The sequence below is a fragment of the Onychomys torridus genome, chromosome 4 (genome assembly GCF_903995425.1).
Source record: "Onychomys torridus chromosome 4, mOncTor1.1, whole genome shotgun sequence".
In the NCBI taxonomy this organism is placed as follows: domain Eukaryota; kingdom Metazoa; phylum Chordata; class Mammalia; order Rodentia; family Cricetidae; genus Onychomys; species Onychomys torridus.
Genome location: NC_050446.1, coordinates 132,967 through 151,360, shown reverse-complemented (window position 1 = coordinate 151,360; position 18,394 = coordinate 132,967). Strand labels below are relative to the sequence as shown.

At 43.1% G+C, this 18,394-nt stretch overlaps 1 protein-coding gene across 3 annotated transcripts in view; it reads right to left on the bottom strand.

Annotated features, from left to right (window-relative positions):
- Scai (suppressor of cancer cell invasion) overlaps positions 1-18,394 on the bottom strand; it is a 103,822-nt gene that overhangs the window by 42,274 nt on the left and 43,154 nt on the right. For all 3 annotated transcript variants that reach the window (XM_036186288.1, XM_036186289.1, XM_036186290.1), the window contains one exon: positions 7,819-7,950. In XM_036186288.1, coding sequence (XP_036042181.1) covers positions 7,819-7,950 — 132 coding nt within the window. The remainder of the gene's footprint in view (positions 1-7,818; positions 7,951-18,394) is intronic.

Sequence of the window (18,394 nt, the reverse complement as noted above, 5' to 3'; positions counted from 1 at the left end):
ACCAATACAGATTAACCAAGGAACTGTGTGGGTTACCAGGACACAGAAGCCAAAACTGGGTAAAATTTGGCCTGAGCCATGAGCACAACTCACAGAACTACTGAGTACTAGAAATGAGAATCTCTAGTCTAATCTAAATTGAGACCCAAGCCAGTGAAACATAGTCACTGCATCCAAGGACATGACATGAAAAGGGACATAAATGTCTTTCTTGGTAAGTCCTACACAGATCACATGATGAAATAGAACTATTGACATATTGAATCAAATAAAACATATTATTGTTTCTTTACTTTTAGAAAGGCAGCTAAAATATATGGTTACATTTGTAGCTCAGATTAAATCTCTTTTTTCTTTATTATTTTTATTTTTTCTTCTGATCTAATTGTGTAGCTCTGGCTGGCCTTGAACTTGTGGCAGTCCTTCTGCCTCTTCCTCCCAGGTGCTGGGATTACAACTGTACCCACACCCAGCTCACATTAAATTTCTTAACTGCTGAGTTGTCTCTCCAGCCCCTCACATTAAATTTCTAAGTAAATGATTTTCTAGACCATGAACCCAAGACACCCAATTTATTTTGTGGCTGTCTATGTTAAATGCACACTTTGAATGGTAAGCCATATGAAATAAAAGCATGGAGCACAAGTCTGAACAGATGGCGTCATTTCTGAAATAACATTATTAGTTTGCTGAACTGGTCTCTGGGAGAATATTAAGAAAGAAGAAAGGGGGCTGGAGAGATGGCTCAGTGGCTGCTCTTCCAGAGGTCCTAAGTTCAATTCCCAGCAACCACACGGTGGCTCACAACATCTGTAATGAGATCTGGTGCCTCTTCTGGCCTGCAGGGATATATGTAGGTAGAACACTGTATACATAATAAATAAATCTTAAAAAGAAAAAAAAAAAGAGAGGAAAGGAAGGAGAGGATAGAGAAAAGGGAAAGGGAGCAGAGGACAACAGAACATACTTCATTTCTCAGTTTTCCTTTTTTTTTTGGGAACAAGGGCATCACAAAGACAAGCCTCTAGTGAAAGTACTAAAGATATAATTCCTTCTTTTTTAAGGGTCAAGAGTACATTTATTTAATTTCTGTAATTACGTTCATCCAAGACTGTTACACTTCACTTTGGTGCTTATCCACGACTCCACCCTACTCCTCCAAGGCTTGTTTTGGCTTTGTATACTTACTCCTGTAGAGTGAAATAATTAGAGATTTAGAGGCCTCCACTTTTGCAAGTTACCACTATCACTGGAAGACACAGCTGTGTCTCTCAAACCTAGGTTTGGAACAGCTGCCTGGAATAATCACACCAAGTATTCCATTCTACTTCCACAGTTTTAGTCACCATGGCAACCAGAACCTGATAATGCACTTGAGCTTTTGATTATTTTCTGAAATTATTCAAAGCTTTTAAATAAACACTATTCTCACTTCATGAATATTGTAACTACATGCAAGCACTACCATAAGCAAATCACTCATTTGACCCACTTCTCATTCTCTGGAGTGTTTTCTTACACAGTGAATGGAAAGAAAAGCTAAGTACTATCCATATATTCTAGACATAAAATTTCTATCAGGAAAAACATTTTGTTAAGATAAGTATAGCTGGAGAGACAAAAGGTTCTGATAACTCAAGTGAGCATCTCATATAAGATGGAGAGACACAACCACTTGAGTTAGAAGGCCACCAAATGAAACGACACACAGATAACCTTGAAGCCTCTCATGCACTGACAGGCACTTTTAAACTTTGTTTCTAAAGGGTTAAAAACCCCATAACAGAGAACACCAAGGGAGTTTCTGAGGCTATATTTTGTATCTTTATCTGAGTTCAGGTCACATGAGTATGTTTGTTTGTTGGTTTGTTTGTTTAAATACTTGGGCTGGAAAGCACAATACTCGGCATTAAAAGCACAAAGGCTCATGTAAGGACCGGAACTCAGTTCCCAGCACCCACACTGGGTGGCTCACACTAGCCTGAAACTCCAGTTTCAGGGGAATCCAATGCCTCTGGCTTCCTAGGACTTGTGTGCCTAAACCCACACACATATACACAGAATTTAAAAAATAAAATATTAAAAACCTTTTAAATTTGAATCTAAAAAGCACACTGGTCTGGGGTTAAGGTTCAGTGGTACAAGTGACTACTATACACGGAGGCCTGGGCTGCATCGCCAGCACTGTGCCATCTTTACAGCCTCCTCCAAAACAAACACATAAAGCTCTCCTCAAACCAGAGAAAGAGAAAACACAAAGGACACCTACCAAAATGATGAGCAACAAGAGTGGAAGGAATGTTCAGGGAAATGGCTAGTGTTAAGAGTTGACACCACTGTACCTGGATGCTACTTGCCTCCTTTACAAGCTGGTTTGGACTACCAATGTATTTTGTGTGCTCTATTGATACTGTGATCTTGTTTTCTATTTAAACCAATACAAATATAGAAGGAAGGAGACAAATAAAAAACTTCCTCAAGGCGGGTGGCGGTGGTGCAGGCCTTTAATCCCAGCACTCGGGAGGCAGAGGCAGGTGGATCTCTGAGTTTGAGGCCAGGCTGGGCTACAACAGAGTGAGTTCCAGGAAAGGCACAAAGCTACATAGAGAAACCCTATCTCCAAACGCCCCCCACAAAACATCAAAACACCAACAAAACAAACAAAAAAACTTCCTCAAGACAGCAAGAAGTCTCATGGATAAAACTGCTTGCTATACAAACCTGGCAATCTGAGTTTGATCCCCAGAACCCATATAAAGGTGGTAGTAGAAAATCAATGAAAAACAACTTTTTCTTTGTTATCCCCAAGGAAATCTTATATATTATAAAAATATGATCAAAACCAAACCAAAAGAAAACAAAAACATCATCACTTGAAAGAAGAAAGCTTTTTAGTTTAGTAATTCAAATAAGACAATGTATATAAGTGGTGAGAAGGTAACATTCTTCCACCCTGCCACTCTGGGGACCCCAAAGAAGATACTGAACTGACAGAGCCCTTTCTAAGAATTTTCAACTAAGGTTCAATATTGAACAACAAACAGTTACATTTTAATAAACATATAAAGCACACACATACACAGGATTTTATTTAATACAAAAATTAATTTTATTTTTTTGGGAGTAACAGAGTTTTTAACTGTTGTTCAAGCTAGTCTAGACATTTGGGCTCAGGAGATTATCCTGCCTCAGTCTTCTGAGCAGCCAGATTATAGGCACTGTCCCAGTTTGCATTCTATTGCTGTTAGGAAACACCATGATCTAAAGTAACCTGAGGAAGAAAGGGTTTATTTGGCTTACATTTCCCAATCACAGTCCATTATGATGGGAAGTCAGGGCAGGCACTCAAGGCAGGAACCTGGAGACAGGAACTGAAGCAAAGGCAATGGAGGAGTGCTGCTTACAGGCTTGCTCCTCATGGCTAATAGAGGTACTTCCTTACACAGCTCTGGCCCACCTGTCCAGTGTGGCACAGCCCTTGGTGGATTGGGTTCTCCCACATTATTCATTAATTAATAAATTGTTAAATAGATTTGCCTACAAGAAATCTGATGGAAGCAGTTTTTTCAACTGAAGTTCCCTCTTCCCAGATGACTTGTGTCAAGTTGACAAAAAAACTAGCACAGGCATACACCACCATGCCTGTCTCAGAAAATCCATTTAACCCAAATAAAGCAAAATATCATGTGGGTCCTGAAGACATGGCTCGGCTGGAAGATAGTACTTGCTGCTCTTGCAGAGAGCTCAGGTTCATTTCTAGCACCTACGTGGTAGTACACAATTCTCTGTAACTCTAGTTCCAAAGGACCTGACATCCTCTCTGCTGGCACTGCACACACAACATACACATAGATGTATAAACAAAACATTCACAGATTAAAAAAAATAAAATCTTAAAAAAAAAAGGCATGTGGGGCTAGAGAGATGGCTCAGCAGTTAAGAACAGGTACTGTTCTCAAAGAGGACCTGTGTTCAATTCATGACATTCACACCAGGTGGCTCACAACTGTAACTCTACCTATCAGGGATCCAGCTTCTTCTGGACTCCAAGAGTACCTGAACTCAAAATTGTGCATGCTCTCTCCTGATGGCACTAGATATGCAAGTGGTGCACAGACAAACATGCAGGCAAAGTACCCATATACATAAAATGAATTTGAATAATAAAAAGATAGTTCTAGATACAAATATGATACAATAAACAACTGTTAAATAATAAAACAATTTTCTCTTTCTCTCTCTTTTTTTAAGTGACTAGGGATATATACCTCAACAAAAGAATGTTTACCTAGCATGCACTAAACCTGGGTATGAATTCCAACAATGAAGGTAGAAAGCCAAGGGTAGAAAAGGGAAGTTAGCAGAGAATCAGAATATCAATATCTCTATGAAACTGAGGCCAAGGCTACCCAATAGGGTTGCCATGAGCTAATATTTTGCACAAGACACAAATGTTCACAGAAAATTTGGACTTTAATTAAGGCTTAAATTGAAGAGGATCATTCACATAAAACACTAACGTGAATCTCTGGTAGATTTTCTTATCCACTGTTCTAGGTAAAATATGAAAATTCATCATTATTAGTATTGTTAAAATTTAAGACATTATTTCATGAATATACTATCCTGCAATTAGAAAGACTGTGTCTCAAAACCACAGTCGGTAGAGCATGAGACTCTTAATCTCAGGGTTGTGGGTTTGTGCCCCACGTTGGGTGCCAGATATTGGTGAAATTTATTAAGGCCACTCCACGTAGTTAAAAGGGAGGTTTATTTTGTGGGGTAACTTACAAATGAAGGGATAGATAGGTTGTAGGGTCTGGCAAAGGTATGGTGCAGTCCGGCGGTGTTCTCTGGAGAACTCTGCTCAGTCTACCTCCAGCATCCAGGGTCCTGGAACCAAGAGAAGCCTCTCCTCTCGATCCTGAATCTTCAGCTTCCTCCCTCAGCCCCACCTTATGGGTGTGACCATTACCGAAGCCTCAATGGGGGCTGGAACTTCCAGGCCAAGGCTGGGATGGCTACCCACTACACACTTGTACTAGAGATGCATTAGCTGTTAAGAGCACTGGCTGCTCTTCTGGAGGGCCAGAGTTCAATTCCCAGGACCTGTGTGGTGGCTTACAAGGTCCATAACTCCAGCTCCAGAAGTTCCAGCACCTTCTTGTGACTTCTACAGACACCAGGCATGCATCCAGGCATTTATGCAGTATACTTACATACATGCAGGCAAAACATTTATACACACTTTAAAAAAAAAAAAAAGGAATAGGGTGCTTGAACCTCAATACCTTCATGCATAAAATCATGTTAAGTATGAGATGAAAGATGAAGATAAAGCCATCTATAAAAACAACAGAAAACAATAAAATACTCATCTAACAAAAGAGCTCCTCTCAACTTGAGTAAAACAAATACTTCTTGCCTTTCCTATTCAGACAGATTAGAGGGAACCATCTCCCCTTGGAGCAGAAGTTAAGCCCTGCTAAAGCACTGTTAAACACTTATTAGGGCTGGAGAGATGGCTCAGTGGTTAAGAACACTAACTGATATTACAGAGGATCTGGGTTTTGTTCCCAGCACTCACATGTTGGCTCACAACTGTCTGTAACTCCAGTTTTGATGCCTTCTTTTTCTCTCCACAGGCACCAGCCTCATACATGGTACACATACTTTTATACAGGCAAAACACTCATACATATAAATAAATCTAAAAACTTTTTAGCCGGGCGGTGGTGGCGTACGCCTTTAATCCCAGCACTCGGGAGGCAGAGCCAGGCGGATCTCTGTGAGTTCGAGGCCAGCCTAGTCTATAGAGCGAGATCCAGGACAGGCTCCAAAGCTACACAGAGAAACCCTGTCTCAAAAAAACAAACAAACAAACAAACAAACAAAAAAGTGACTTAATGGATATATTTTTCTTTTTCTTTTTTTTTTTTTTGCTTTTCAAGACAGGGTTTCTCTATGTAGCTTTGCACCTTTCCTGGAACTGACTTGATAGCCCAGGCTGGCCTTGAACTCACAGAGATCCGCCTGGCTCTGCCTCCCGGGTGCTGAGATTAAAGGCGTAAGTCACTTAATTTTAATAAGCCTTTTATTCCCTGCACTTACTTTAATATTTCATTTTTCCTTTAAATAAGCTAAGATGTTGGGCAATTTGGTGACTTGTCTCTTGATAGATGTTAGACCTTTTCCTGGTGTCCCAGCTTGCTTAAGGGAAGGACTATCAACCAAGCTGTCAGGTGGACTGTCTTCATGCTAGCACTCTTTAGACATCTTGTGGAAACTACATGGTGATCTCAGTACAGCTCTGTCCCTAGAAGGTACTATTCCAGCTACAAGTGCTTCAAAAGAGTTTGTGCCAGACTTCTGACAACCAAAACCTCAGTGACTTCTAGATGAACCTGTAGCCACTTTTACTCAGGCCAGAAGGGAAGTATCTGCACTGATGGTCCACCAGAAAAACTGTGATTGCTATAAACACAGTCTTTTTTAGCAAGAACATTTGCTGTGATTTGCTGCCCCCTTGTGTTGCAACACAAAACCTGACAAGGAAAGGCCTCTGTCTTTTCTTTAGTCTACTTTTGATTTTTATCATTAGTGTAGAAGACTGAGCTCGTAGCACAAAGGTTGACATCAGCAGTGGCACCAGCAGAAAGTAATGAAGGGAGCAAAGGCAGTGTCAACTATACTGCAAAGGAGACAGCAGTGATGATGATCAGAGCGAATGACACAAGGGCTGTGGAGATCCAAAGATAAGAAACTGTAGGCACTACCTGCCACAAGAGTTCCAGGGAGCTGTCAAACATTCAGGACAAAGGGTCACAGACATTGCAGGCTCAAGAGATACATTAACTATTATAGAGGGCTGAGACTCCCAACAATCTGGTTGCTAAAGGCTGAGGGTTCCAGCACCTGTTCCAAGAGCTATTACAGTAGGAAGAACTGCTTGCTTGCTGTCTGTTTCCCTGGTTATCAATGCTAGAAGAGGTGTAGGCTAGCTTCTAAATACTGGGGATGCTGGTGGAAAAAGCACAGAGCTACAATCAGATTGCCTGAAGCTCTAAGTCACTAGATTTTAAAGCCTGGAACAAGAGGCCCTGGGCCTGCCAGAAGAGCCCTCAGGCCTTAGAACTCAAGGGTTGAGGACTGTCAACACTAGGAGAATCTCCTTGACTACTCATAATTCATATCAAGGAAAAGCAAAGGAACCTAGCCAGCTGACTGGTAATAATTTTTAGATTTATTTTTATTTTTATTTGTGTGTAACTGCCAAATAGGGCACTGGATCCTCTGAAGTTGGAGTTACAGGTAGTTGTAAGCTATCTAACATGGGTACTGGGGACTGAACTGAGAGCCTCTGGAAAAGTATTGAGGGCCTTATACATGTGTTGTCAACCCAACACATGGTTTTTCATCTAAGAATAAACATTGTCAAAGAAAAAGACTATAGTCACTACTTCTTTCTGTTTGTTCTTTATTTTTGTTTGTTTTGTTTTTGAGATAGGGTTTCATTTTAGGCCAGGCTGACCTGGCCATTTGTAGCTCAGACTTAACTGTGATTCTCCGACCTCAGCCTCCCCAGTCCTGGGATTACAGGCATGAGCTTCCTCATTGAGCTGCAATTATTTCTAATACAGCTCTGTATGTATGTGTGTGTGTGTGTGTGTGTGTGTGTGTGTGTGTATTTAATATATGTAAATTATATCTGATATATCTGATATATGATTCTAAGCATAACTTTCTGAAACCTACCATATATCATGGAGAGGAAAAGCAGAACTAGAGAAAAGTTTAACACATCAAGAGTCTACTAACCTTAACCCATTGAACAGCTGCTTGGATTTATCCAAAAGATAACAGAAATCTGTAACTGTTTTCCGCTCTCCCTGTGGGATGTCATCTTCAGCACCTCCAGAGGACATGGTTTCTTTAAGAGTAAATTCAGTCCTGTAAGAAAACAGATGCTCATTTACTCAGTTGGTGAACACAGGGTGGAAGTAGGCCCTAGTTACAGCAGCTGACGGCAGTGTCGTCCCCACACCCAAGACAGAGAATTTCTTTAATTATTCAAATAATCAAAACATGTAAGATGTGTTGGAAAGTAAATGATCTCATACTGGTAGTATTAAAAACTGTTGGAAACATACTCAAAACCACTTTTAATGTTCTTTCATCTGATAATTATAATTTGAATTTCTATTCTATTGCAGGCATTTGGTCTGTTTAATAATCTGAAATATTGATCCTTTTACCTATTTTCCCAATTTGATTCTGTAAATCCATCCTAGAAAATAATCCTTAACATCTTCTCCATATTTTATTATTACAACAATTAAAACCTAAAAACAATATAATGAATCCAAAGAGTGAACCAGGGAAATATTCCAGGTTATAAATCCTAGTACTTACCCTATGGCTGACTTTCACTTAAGATGAAGGTGGGGCCTGAGGTGATATCCCAGCACCCACACAAAAGGCTGAGCATAGTGGTACACATTTGTAATCCCAGAGGTAAGGAGTAACAGACACGCAGACCTTAGGGATGGCTGGCCAGCCAGAGTTTGCCAGCTTTAAGTTCCAGTGAGAGACCCTATTTCAAAACCAAAGAGGACAGCACCTGACAAATGACAACCATCACACACATGGGTACCAGCACACAAATGAACACAAACACACATGGAGCATGTGTGCACACACTCTAAAAAAAGGTGAGGCAATGAGCATGAAAAAGGATAAAAATTCTCTCACACACAAAGATATATACTAAAACCGTACTTTTTGAAATGTCCAGCAATGGGGCTCAATGGGTAAAGAGCTTGCTGTCAAGCCTGATGATCTGAGTTAGATTCCAAGAACCTCTATAGGGTAAATTAGAGAACCAATCTCTGTGGTTCTCCCATTGTGCTGTAAGCCTGTATTTAAGACCTCCTCCCTCCTTCAATAAACGGCATTTGGGATTCAAAAAAAAAAAGAAAAGAAAGAAATTGAAGACAGTGATGTTCTAAAACTGGAAGTGGTGATGGTGTCATGGGCTATGAGGATGCTGAACTAAAGTCTTTCAAATTGTGCAAACAGGAAAATTGTATACTATGTGAATTATCTGTCAATAAAGATTTTATTTAAAAAAAAAAAAGAAGAGAACCAAGTCCCATAAATCATCCTCCAAACCCCAACCATTAAAAAAAATTAACCCGGGGTTGGGGATTTAGCTCAGTGGTAGAGAGCTTGCCTAGCAAATGCAAAGCCCTGGGTTTGATCCTCAGCTCCACATACCAAAAAAAAAAAAAAAAAAAAAAAAAGCTTTAAAAAGGAAAAATGAGGGCTGGAGAGATGGCTCAGAGGTTAAGAGCACCAACTGCCCTTCCAGAGGTCCTGAGTTCAATTCCCAGCACCCACATGGTGGCTCACAACCATCTGTGTCTGGTGCCCTCTTCTATATACATAATAAATAAATAAACCTTTTAAAAAAGGAAAAATGAACATTGTATTATTTGTATGACAAATCCAAATGCATTAAGACACCCTAAGACTGACAAGATGGCTCAGTGGATTAAAGCAGTTGCTGTGAAAGAAAGAAGACTTGACTTGAATTCCATCCCTGGAATCTTACAAAAAGCTGCATGTTATGTGTTGGCTACAGTTTATAATCCCAGCATTCCTACTAAGATGAGAAGCAGCCAGTTAGTCTGGAGCAAGTAGACCAGCAAAATCAAGAGAGATCCTGCCCCCACAAGGTTCAAGAAGAGAGAATGACCAAAAGTTGTCCTTTGACCTCGACAGGGCTGTACACACACACACACACACACACACACACACACACCCCACCCCACCCCACCCCACCCCACCCCAGGATCAGGAGAGGGGATGTAGATACAGATGAAATAAAATTAGCCAAGAATTCATAACTATTGAATTTAGGTGGTGAGTACATGAGAAATAACTTCATTTCTGTAAGTTTAACTGTTTTACATAAGAAAAGTTTGTGTTTTCCTTTCAGTGTTATCTATAGTATTTTATAAGTACATTTCTTCCTATCCTTCCATTTACATATATGTGATGATGCCTGTGTCAAGGCTTAACTGTCATCAGAGATGGGTATGATTTGGGAGAACTTTTTTATCTTTGGACTCTTTGTTGAATAATCAAGTGAAAAAATAAATAACAAAGTACTTGAAAAAATTCTTTAACACTGTGTTTCTCAACCTTGGCACAACTAATATTTTAGGGTAAATCATTTTTTTTCTGCAAAAAATTACATTGTGTGTTTCTGTGTCTATATGTATGTGTACATACATGCATAGGCCACAGCACATGAACAGAAGTAAGAGAATAACTTGTGGGAATTGGTTTACTTCCACATTTACATAGGTTCTGGGGACTCAACTTAGGCCATCAGCCTTAGCAGCAAGTACTTCTACCCACTGAGACAACCCACCAAATAATTCTCTGACTGTTCTGGTGGAAGCTTTACCTCAATTTCCCTCCCTCATATTTCTCTCCCCAAACCCTGCCTCATCTCAGAAAGCCTGCCAAACACAGCTCCTCCCCTAGAGATGATCAAGACTACTCCCAAGGAGTATTTAAACTGCCCCCTAGAAAACAGACACATAGTTTTTCAGTCTTTCTTTCCCATTTCCTCTCTGGGTGGGGTGGGAGGGTGGAAAATCATCTGGGAGTGCTGTACCCATGTACCCATTAAACCTGGGCTTTTTCTAATTAGGTTTGATTTAAATTGCTGTGTTGGAGAGGCTTATTGAGGGGCTGATTTTCCCCCACAGGCCCAGGGCCTTGTAGTGGGAAACATCCTTCTCCCTGATACCCGCTCTTCTCCCTGACACCTGCTCTCTGCCGGACTAAGATTGGCTTTTTGCTGGGTAAGTTGTCCTTTCCAAGTCATTGCCTTAAGAGGCCTGGGGCCTCATTCAATTTTCGGGGCGTGCTGCCAAAGACGTGGTCTCGCTAGGCCCCTGACCTGTTACAGGAGCAAAGACTGTTGCCTTTGTTCTGTGGGACCCTTTCTGTAGAAGATGTTCTGTTCAAAGCAATTTTCCACATACCCTTTTTGCTCAAAGCCTACCACAGTGGATGCACTGCATCAGGCTTTGGGTCCCAGCATAGACTTGTGAAATGGGCACTTACAATTCGAAGCCAGATCCCCAAACGCCTTTGGGGTGTCTTTTACAAAACCTATTCAAATTGGGGCTATCTGATACCATCAGTCCTGAACAGCTGATTTCTCTGAGCAATAAGGCCAGTCCACAATATGCTCTTTATAGCCATTCAAAGTGGCCACCAAAGGGAACCTTGGAATTTTCCATCTTGTGTGATCTTGAAAATTTTTATCAGTATAGAGATAATTGAACAGATCTGCTCTATGTCCACAGGTTTTGGGTTCTGTGTTCCTGCCCTCCCTACAGCAGCCAGTGTCCCACAGAACCGGTCTTGTTGGGCCTCTAGACTCCTGCCTATCTGGGAACTAGGACCTTGAAAACTCTGCTTTCACCATGCTGCCAGAGACAATGGCCCCTCCCCCCACTCCTCTGAACCCTGCCTACCCATTCCCTTCTTGCGCTAACACATGTTCCTTTCAGTGGCCAGCACTCCTCACATTCCTCCCTCTATCCACCCTCCTTCTCCTCTGGGACAAAGGTCCAATACCAAATTCCTCCTCCTTACCTGCCTTCCTGTCCTCCCATCCTTCCCACTGCTCCCCACCCCCAATGCCACAACCTACAAAAGCAAAACTCCTTCCCCAGCGTAGGGCATATCCAGGTTTCCATTCTGAGGTCAACACATCTTTGAAATAAACCAGTTGGTTTAGCTCAGGAGTTTTGTCTGTTGTCCAATGTCTTTCCGCAGCTGTTGTTCCTTTCTCATCACCATTGAGAAAATTCAAGGTTAGGTTAATAAAGCACTATGCAATCTATTTCTAGGAGCCATTGTTACCTGTTGCTGTTTATTTAGCATATCCTTTAAAGTTCGATTGGATCTTTCTATGACTGCTTGGCCTGTGGGATTGTGTGGTATACCTGTAACATGCTTTATATTGAAATAAGCAAAGAACTGTCTAATTTTATTGGAGACATATGCTGGGCATTGTCTGTCTTAAGTTGTACAGGTATTCCCATGATGGCCATAACTTCTAATATGTGTGTAATCACAGAATCAGCCTTTTCAGAACTCATAGTAGTTGCCCACTGAAATCCTAAATAGGTGTCAAGGTATGGCGTACATACTTTAATCTTCCAAATTCTGCAAAATGAAACACATCCATCTGCCAAATTTCATTTATTTGTATACCTTTTGGATTGCTCCCTGTAGGTAATGGAGTTTGGTTATAGAAAGGAACAAGTAGGACATTTTTTCACAATATCCTTAGCTTGTTGTCAACTGATGGAGAAATCCTTCTTCAATCCTTTGCTATTTACATGGTGCTTCTTATGAAATTCTAAGGCTTCTAGCACCTTGTGCTAGAGGTACTGGCAGACCTGTATAGAATCTGATATGTGTTATATATATAGGATGTTCCCTTTTTCTGATGATTTCCTGCAATTGTATGAATAATAAAGTTAATTCTGTATTATCAGGAATAAATTCAGCAGTTTCAATATGTAAAACAACTCTCTCTGGTCTCCTTCACTGGTTTAACGCCCCCGAATCCTCCCCAGTCTCCTCATACACAGTCTCGCCAGACTCTTGAACCTCCTCTGCCCTCTCCAGAGGTAGCTGGAACTGATGGGATTGTTCAAGTCTACGCTCCCTTCTCTCTTGAGGACCTCTCACAAACAGAAAAGTGGTTGGGTTCCTTCTCTGCTAATCCCCCCCCCCTTTTTAAAGATTTATTATATATACAATGTTCTGCATGCCAGTAGAGGGCACCAGATCTCATTATAGATGGTTGTGAGCCACCATGTGGTTGCTGGGAATTGAACTTTGGAAGTGCTCTTAACCTCTGAGCCATCTCTCAAGCCCTAATCCTTCTCTTTATATCAAGGAGTTTGGTTATCTGTCCCAAGCCTATGATCTGACCTGGCATGACCTCTATGTGATCCAGGCCTTCTCTCACTCCTGAGGAGTGAGGGAGTTCAGGCAGCAGTTACAGTGTGCAGATCAGACCCACCAAGTGGACTATATGGTCCTTGTGGTTCTTCTGTATGAAGATGCCAGCTACAGAGCCCTACTGGGGCTAACAACTGGGTCAAAACAGACAACAAAGAAGAGACCTTATGTTTCATTGCCTTCTCCAAGGTATGGAAATGGTTTTGGATAAAGTTGTTCATTTTGATAAGCTCCAAGACATTGATTACAAGAGATCATGGTTTACTATACTCGCCTTGACCCAGCCTCCCCAGTGGGAGCCATAGCCTGGCCATCTATTTGATTTCTCAGTCAGCACCAGATATTAGAAAGAAATTAAAAAAGGCTGAGTAGGGTCTTCAAGCCCCTCTACAGGAATTGGTGAAAATGGCTTTTAAAGTTTTTAATGCCAAAGAAGAGGCAGCTGGTCATCCTAACAGACGAGATTGCAACAGAAGCTAAGCTCTAAGACCAAGCCTTAGAGGTTGCTCTGAGGCCACCAGGGCCCCCACAAGGGGGACAAGGCTCCATCCAGCTGCAGTTCAACCCAACTCAATTATGCCAGGAGCCTGCTTCAAATGCTGCCAGGTGGGCCACTGGTCATGGTACTGTCCTGACCCCCAGCCACGCAGGAGACAATGCCCTGTCTGCCGACAGCCTGGAAACTGGAAATCAAGTGCTCCCATGCTGGCTCGTCCTCTATGCCAATGGAGGTCCAGACTAACCAACACCTAGCATCTGAGATTCTTCCAGCCTTAGTATTCCTCAGCCTGGTAGACTGACATGTAGTCTAGACTTGGTGACTCCCATTGTCCTCTCTGAGCTCATGATGCTGCAGGTAGTGGGTAAGTCCATTGACTTTCTATTGGACATAGAAGCTACCTATTCTGTTTTAACATCTCACTGGCGTTCTACAGTTCCCTCACCAATTTCTGTCACAGGGGTGGACAGGACCCTTTCCTTCCCACTTAAGACCCTGTCACTTTCCTGCATTCTTGCAGGGAGATTCTTCTCACACCCTTTCCCAGGCATACCTGTTTGCCTTGCACTTTCTGGTTGGGTCATGATATTCTCAGCTGCTTTGGGGCCACACTCACCTTGGCCCCCACACTGTCTCCTGAATCCCACTTTCTTCTCCCCTTAATAGCCTCACAAGTTCCTCCCCCAGACTGTCCTGTCCTTACCCTCCCTTATCATTGGAGGCTACTTACCACCAGCCAGTTCTAATTCACCTTAAGAATCCTTCTTCCTTCCCTTCCAGACCCCAGTTTCCTATTTCTGAAACCTATCACTGAGGCCTTAAGCTTATTATCACCTGCTTTTTTTTTTTTGCTGGAGCTGAGGACTGAACCCAGGGCCTTGCGCTTGCTAGGTAAGTGCTCTACTACTGAGCTAAATCCCCAATCCCTATTGCTGTGGGATGTTCTGTATGTCAAATGTGCTGCTCTGACTGGTTAAAATAAATAAAGTGTCGATTGTCCAGTAGCCAGGCAGGAAGGATAGGGTAGGCGGGACAAGGAGGAGGACTGTGAGAAGTAGGATGGGTAGAGAGATACTGCCAGCCATCGCCATGACAAGGAAGATGTAAGGTACTGGTAAGCCACGAGCCACGTGGCAAAGTATAGATTAATAGAAATGAGTTAATTTAAGATAGAAGAAGTAGATAACAAGAAGCCTGCACAGCCATACAGTTTGTAAACAATGTAAGTTTCTGTGTGTTTACTTGGTTGGGTCTGAGCGTCTATGGGCCTGGCGGGTAAGAGATTTGTCCTGACTGTGGGCCAGGCAGGAAAACTCTAACTACACCCTATCACCTGCCTTTTATCTCAGGGACCTTTAATTCCTATTGACTCACCCTGCAACACCCATTCTTCCTGTGCATTTGCCCTCTGAGGCTTACCGTTTAGTTCAAGACCTCTGCCTCATCAATGAGACAGTTATTCCAGCACACCCAGTGGTCAACATCCCATACAACCTCCTGTCTAGCATTCCCCCTGCCACCCCCCACTTCACTGTTCTGGACCTGAAAGGTGCCTTCTTTACTGTCCCTTCATACCCTGACTCATACTTCACCTGGGAGGACCCCAACACCCAGTCCTCCAGACAACTTACATGGACTGTTTGTTCTCCCTCAGGCTTTTCAGGACAGCCCCTCATTTCTTTGGCCACGTCTTGGCTCCGGATCTCTCCACCTTTGACACTGGTCCTAAAACACTCTTCAATATGTAGATGACCTCTTTCTCTGTGGCTCCACTCTGCCTCTGCACCAACAGGCTACCTCTTTGCTCCTGAACTACCTCAGCTCCCTAGCTATGCTCTCCACTGTGGTGTATCAGGTGTTCAACTCAGCCAGGAGTCTAAGACCCTCACCTCTGACAGGGTCCAAGCCCTGCGGGATTTACAGTCCCCGGACCACTGCAAACCAGATTCCCTCATTTTGGGGCCTGATGGGATTCTTTCTTCACTGGATCCCTAACTTTGCCATTGCGGCCAAGCACCTTACCAGGCAGCCAGAGAGACTCCCAAGGGGCCCCTCACGCACCTGGCCACTGTCTGCCACCAGCCACTTCTCTTTATTGCAAGATGCAATTTTAACAGCCCTGACCCTAGCTCTTCCAGATCCTTCTTGACCTTATCACCTTTATACAGATGAAAGGCTGGGAGTGGTCACCAGGGATCTAGTCCAACCAGTTGTGCCTTTGGACTGGGCCATGGCATTCTCTGGACCCCATGGTCTGTGGATGGCAGCCATGCTTGAGAGCCCTAGCAGCAGCGGCTGAACTCACTCAGGAGGCTCTCAAGTTCCAGCCAATTACAGTTCACACCTCCTGACAGATGTGTGCTAAGGCCAATCCACAGGGAGCCTTCTAGATTTGTCAGCCTCTGTACCAGTTTCAAGGAGTCCAACTGGATGGATAGAAGCCTTTCCCATCTCCAGGGAAACAGCAGATGTGGTGGCCCAAGTACTCCTGGACCACATCAACCCTAGATTTGGCCTGCCACAGACCATACAAAAGGCCAAAGGCCATACAAAAGACCAGCCTTCACTTCCAGGGTCATGGAGCTCATGTTGGAGACGCAGAACATCCCACAGCATTTCCTGGAAGCTCCACATTCCCTAGCTCCCACAATCCTTGGTAAAAGTGGAAGGGGCCAATGGACTCATTAAACAACAGCTCAACTAGTTCTCCATTGAACTCAGCTTATCTTGGCCTGCCCTTACCTGCTCTCCGGGCTACCCCATGCTGTACTACAGGCATGAGCCCTTCTGAACTCCTTTAAGAAAGGCCCTTTCTCCTCAATCACCATCTCCTGGCCCACATTCCTCCATTGGCCAGTTACTTCTCCTACCTCTCCCTTCTGAGGTCCCTTCTCTGTTTACATGCTGACAGCTATATCCCTGCCCCCACACCAACAGACCCAACTGCCCCTGAGCCTGCCCCACTCTCCTGGGCGGAGGGGGGCTGAGGGGAGGGGAACGGGGATGGGATGGGGGACTGGGACAGAGTACTCCTCAAACAGCTAGCTCCTAAGTCTCTTGAGTCCTGATGGACACTGTGATCCTTACCACCCCTTCAGCTGCCAAGCTTTTGGAACATTCATGCTGGTACCATCTCTCCAGGCTCAAGCAGGCACCTATTCAGGATACATGTCCAGCAGCTGGGACCCTCCATCACACGATTTTCCAAGATGTCCCAATGAAAGGCCTATCTATTCTTTGCCTTGAGCATTCATCTTTGTACAACTAGGCCAGATGTTAATAATCCCCAGCAACTTGCCTTTTCTGCTTCCTCAAGAAACAAATGCTTGAGGTCTCCAGGATATGGCAGTTATCCGGATGCTTCTCTACCCACACCTGCTGCTGAGTGTGAACCCACCAACTCCCGACTCCCCTCCCCACACTGTCCTATCCCCGCAGGAAGCAGCCAGATATGAACAGGCGGCCTTGTACTCAGAGTCTGGGACATTCTGTGGAAGCTCCACCTCAATTCCCCTTCCCCATCTCTCTCTCTCTCTCTCTCTCTCTCTCTCTCTCTCTCTCTCTCTCTCTCTCTCTCTCTCTCCAAATCCTGCCTCATATCAGAAAGCCTGCCAAACAGGGCTCCATCTCCCAGAGATGCTCAAGACCACTCCCACAGGATTTTTAAACTGCCCCTCCCAGAAAACAGTGTTTTTTCTGGTCTCTCTTCCCCATCTCCTCTCTGGGGGGGTTGGCTGAAAATCATCTGGGAGCGCTTTACCCCTTAAACCGGGGCTTTTTCTAATTAGGTTTGATTTGGTCTGATTTGGATTGCTGTGTTGGTGGAGAGGCTTATCAGGGTGCAGAAAGTTTTCAGTGACTATCATGGTATACTGTAGTGTTGTGCAGCATTCCTGGCTCTGACACACTAGATGCCAGCACCACCACCACCTCTCCACCTGCTATTGGCATGTCCAAAATCTAGAGGCAAAATCATCTACAGCTAACAACCAGTACATTTTCTGCTCCATAAATATGAACTCTAATCCTTAGGTAAACCTGCATATTTAATAAATTTCAACATGCTTTTCTTCCTTAGTCTTAATTCAGATATTAATGTTCTTTTAGTTTAGGCTATTTCAAGAAGAAAAATAAAAATACTGATGTTGCAGATTTAGTACTTCAACAAAAAAATTTACTGCTTCTGGCATTTCATCATTCATCTATTTAGAAAGGCTGAGACTATAGACTGAGCTCTACACAACACAGTAGCCTTCAAAAATGGAAGAAGACAGCCAGGCGGTGGTGCATGCCTTTAATCCCAGCACTTTGGGAGGCAGAGGCAGAGGCAGGTGGATCTCTGTGAGTTCGAGGCCAGCCTGGGCTACAGAGCTAGTCCATGACAGGCTCCAAAGCTACACTGAGAAACCCTGTCTCAGAAGAAAAAAAAAAAAAAAAGGAAGCTGGCACAGAAGGGTCTGTAACCCAGTGTTCTTAAAACTACTAATCAACCTCTGGTCAAACTAAACAGCCCCCAAACAAGCCAGTCAAGCACACAGAGGGTACAGGATCATTGAGAAGGTTCTACTGTGGCACTGAATGGGGAGACCCATTATAAAAATTCTCACAGAAAACAGAGAAACCCTGTCTCGGAAAAAACAAAAAAAACAAAAACAAAAACAAACAAACAAACAAAACCCCTGTGATTCCAGTACCTGACTTTTGTTTTCTGATACAATGTCTCACTGTGGAGCCTAGGCTGGTCTCAAATTCATGTGTGCCACCACATCCAGCTAAACCTGACTGTTTAATATTTAAAGATGCAGATTTTCAGAACTTACTGGGTACTATAGA